This window comes from Poromitra crassiceps, assembly GCF_964638095.1.
Source record: "Poromitra crassiceps genome assembly, chromosome: 15".
Classification (NCBI taxonomy): Eukaryota; Metazoa; Chordata; class Actinopteri; order Beryciformes; family Melamphaidae; genus Poromitra; species Poromitra crassiceps.
The window spans coordinates 15,912,331-15,916,134 of NC_139634.1; the positions used below are offsets into that span (position 1 = coordinate 15,912,331).

Sequence of the window (3,804 nt, forward strand, 5' to 3'; positions counted from 1 at the left end):
CGAGTGACACACAATTTAAATCTAATACTTTGCTTTTGTAGACTATGTTTCTTACAGAATTTGGAACAGTGCGCTTGGGTGGATTTGGAAAAGTTGGTGAAAGGTACTGTATATTTTTTGTCATCTAACCTCATTACATTCACCATTAATATACTTATCAGTTAGGATACAGTGGTTTATTATCCTGTAATATATATTTTGTTCCACAGAACTCCATCAACCACTAATTCAGATCATTCAGAAAAAGGAGAAATAAGTTACTTGGCACCAGAAACCTTCAGTGGGTTTTACAAATCCAACAGGTAAAGAGCTTTGCACCATGACTTACCAGCAACCAGGTAAGTAACAGTCAGTGTCAGTTTAGCTGGATGAGAAAATAGTGTCCCTTCCTGTTTGACACATTACAGCAGGTGTAGGGAACCATGTGCCATGAAGGTCTGTTTTCATTCCAACCCAAGACTACAAGAGATTATTTCACTGATTAGTTCCATCTGTGTGGTTGAAGCTGTGCTAATCACTGAAATCACGTGTTGTCTTGGTTAGAATGAAACCCTGCATACGCCCGGCCCTACATTGCACACACAATATCCCTGCATTACAGATCCCCCCTCTTTTTGGTCAATTGTTAACAAATATTACATCAGATAGAGATTTTGCCCTTAGTTATGAAACAGCCTGAACATTAGATGGGCTGCATCTGTCACTGCTTTTAAATCACAATTGATTACTTTCATAATTGATTACCGTACTTTCCCTGATTGTTTTATTGTCCTTCTCTTTTGGCTTTTATTCTTTAGTACAGTGGTTCCCCAACTTTTTCTGTAAGACCCCCTTTTATGATATAGGAACATTTACCAAGGTCGGGGCTGGTGAGGTTCCCCCCGAGTTCAAAGCAGGAAATCCCAGTTCAGGTGATGTCACAGGGGGTGTTCCCATGATGTGCACTGGTCAATTCCTAGTTCTCAGTACAACTGGAACGTATAATAATATATTATAAATAATGATATTAAATATTATATTATAATATTATAAGTATGATTGTTATTATTATTATTAGTTTTCATATTATTAGTATTACACTTTGACAATGACTTAAATTGCTTTCTACTTCAAAGGTTCCTTATGTTTTAATTTTGCACTATCATTCATTTTCTAAGAGAGCGTCTCACTTTTTCAGTGATTGTTATCTAATTTTGGAAATCAAGTTTTTGTATTTTTCAGCTTGAATGAACAATTAGTTTAGATTTTGTTGACGTAATCAACGGGAAGTCTTAAAAACATGATAAATTAGCTTTTAATTAAGAGCCCCCATTTCCATTTCACTGCTCTCACAAAAAATTAAATAGTGTGCCTTTTAAATTAACATGTTTTATGACCTAGGTTTTAAGTCTTTTTAAAAACGTTGATATATTAAATATGCATTTCTGTTCTGTTTCTAAATTATTGGTCACTTTTGACTTTTTGATGCTGTGCACCTAACTTTTTAACCTGACAACAACAAAAAGATGATGGTGCATGTTTTGTTTGCAGTGACATTTGGTCAGTGGGATGCATACTGTATGAGCTGGCTACTCTGGAGTTAGCAGTGAGTATTACCCAATATTAATTGTAATAATAATAATAATAATAATAATAATAATTATTATTATTATTATTGTAATAAGTTATATTACTGAGTTACTGCTAAAAGTAATATATTACATTTGTAATGAGTTACCCCCAACACTGCTCCCCAGTCTTTTCATAATCTGTTAAGATTTTCAAAGTTGTCTAGTGTACAGTATCATAGGCTTAAAATGGATGAAATAAAGTCTGTGGTTAACAAAAGTTTGTGGGAGTGGTAATTTGTGTTCAGCAGGATAATCTTCACAAACGAGGACCACTGTTATGACTTTTTAAATTTTTTCTGAAAATCATTAAAAAAAAAACGCATTTATGCTTCAAAAGTCAAAGAGCAAAGAAAATGACCTGTCCTTGCCAGTTCCTGTTGAACCGAGGGATACAACAACATTGTAACAAATGAGTCACTGATTCGTAAGAAAGCAAACAATTTACAGGTGTGAAAACACCCTTTGTCTTGACTGAGGTGACGTCTACTCCAACCTTGATAACCTCATTCTTTCTGTCTATAACGTTCTCCTTCAGTTCTCAGCGGAGACCATAATCAAGCTAATCCCCAAGATACTGGGTGGACCTTACCCGGATCTCCCAGACAACTACTCACCTGAGCTTCGTCAACTCCTGAGTGACATATTCAATAAAGACCTTGATGCAAGACCAACAGCCAGCGAGATTCTGGGGAGACCCTTTATTATTAGTTTCCTCTCAAAAAAGGTTTGACCGCCAACTTTCCTGTATTAGCTATAGCCATTTCCCCCAAGTGTTACAAAATACAACTTAATCAGCATATAAATCACAACTCTTAATCAACTGACAGCTTAAATTTAAGTTTAGAAAATTAAGAACATTTTAATATCTATTCCTATTTCTACCAGTTTGTCCATTGACACTATTATATGTTTCTTGAATAGAGCAAAGCAACTATGAAGGAACTTCAGATCAAGTTGGACAAGCTGAGAGTGGTGGCAGACGGTTTGGAGCGTGTGCACGAGGGCACCACCATTGGCAGTCTGACGGGGGGAGTGATCGGGGCAGTGGGGGGCATTACGTCCATAGTGGGCCTTATTCTGGCCCCCTTCACTTTGGGGGCCTCCCTTGTGGTCACTGGGGTTGGTCTAGGGGTGGCTGTAGCTGGTGGGGCCACTGCGGGTGTCTCAAATGTCACTAATATGGTCAACCAAGCCTCTGATCGTGAAGCTATCAAAGGCATCATTAAAGAGTTTGAGGAGAAGATTAGCGTTGTGGTTACATGGCTCCAGGAGATCACAACAGGCTTAGAGAATATCAGGATGAGCTGTGAGTCTGCTGACCTTCAGAACAACAGTTTCAGTGAAACAAACCTAACAAGCCTTGGCATCAGGACAGTCAGAGGACTGGGCGGCATTTCTGAACTGGTCCGACTACTTCAGGGGGTCAACCTTGGCAGGGTGGTATCAAATGCAATACGACTATCAGAGGCAGTAACAGGTGTGCTTACTGGTTTCTTTTTGGCAGCAGATATCTTCTTCATTGTCATGGATGCTAAGGAGATCCATCGCATTAGACAGGCAAAGGCAGCAGTAATACAAGGCCAAACCTGTTCTGAGGCTGATGCCACCTCTGATGAAGGGGCACTAGTGCCCTCCACTGATCCAATCAGATCTGAGATCATGAAATTTGTCCAATCAATCAGGGAGACAGCAGAGAATTTGCAAGAATGCTTGGATGAGCTGAATGGCATCCTCTCCGTTATCCCTTCATTAGACTTTTAGAGGACTAGAGAGTCCATCATGTAACCTGAAGGTTAAAGAGCCAATTCCAGCAACAGCCAGTGTGCGCTTGTGTGTCCTTCAGCAAGTTACTCCCACAGGTGCTGGTTTTGGCTTCAGATGCTCAGATGGATATGCATGGAAACAAATACATTTTAATGTGTGATCGATTGCTTTAAATACCTAAATGATACAACTTGTTTCTGTACGCCGATGACTCAACCATTCTGGCCTCAGATAAGGATGTGTCAAAACTTCAGAGTATCTCAAGAATCATTTTCAGAGGAGTGGTGACACTCATGCTCACCACACAAGAGCCAGTATTGCAGAACTATGCCTGCCTATAGGTTCAAAACCAACATGGGCAAATGTTCTTTTAAATTTGGTGGAGTTGCTAACTGGAATATTTTACCCCTCCCGATTAAGAATACTACTT

General features: G+C 39.0%; 1 protein-coding gene across 1 annotated transcript; it reads left to right on the top strand.

Annotated features, from left to right (window-relative positions):
* Positions 1-262: 262 nt before the first annotated feature.
* On the top strand, positions 263-3,371 carry LOC310790073 (apolipoprotein L3-like; the record flags this gene model as incomplete). The annotated part of the gene is made up of 4 exons (XM_083651767.1): positions 263-302; positions 1,531-1,585; positions 2,146-2,334; positions 2,532-3,371. Exon 4 carries the CDS (start codon positions 2,544-2,546, stop codon positions 3,369-3,371), a length of 828 nt encoding a protein of 275 aa, XP_083507893.1. The 5' UTR covers positions 263-302; positions 1,531-1,585; positions 2,146-2,334; positions 2,532-2,543.
* Between the last annotated feature and the right edge of the window lie 433 nt (positions 3,372-3,804).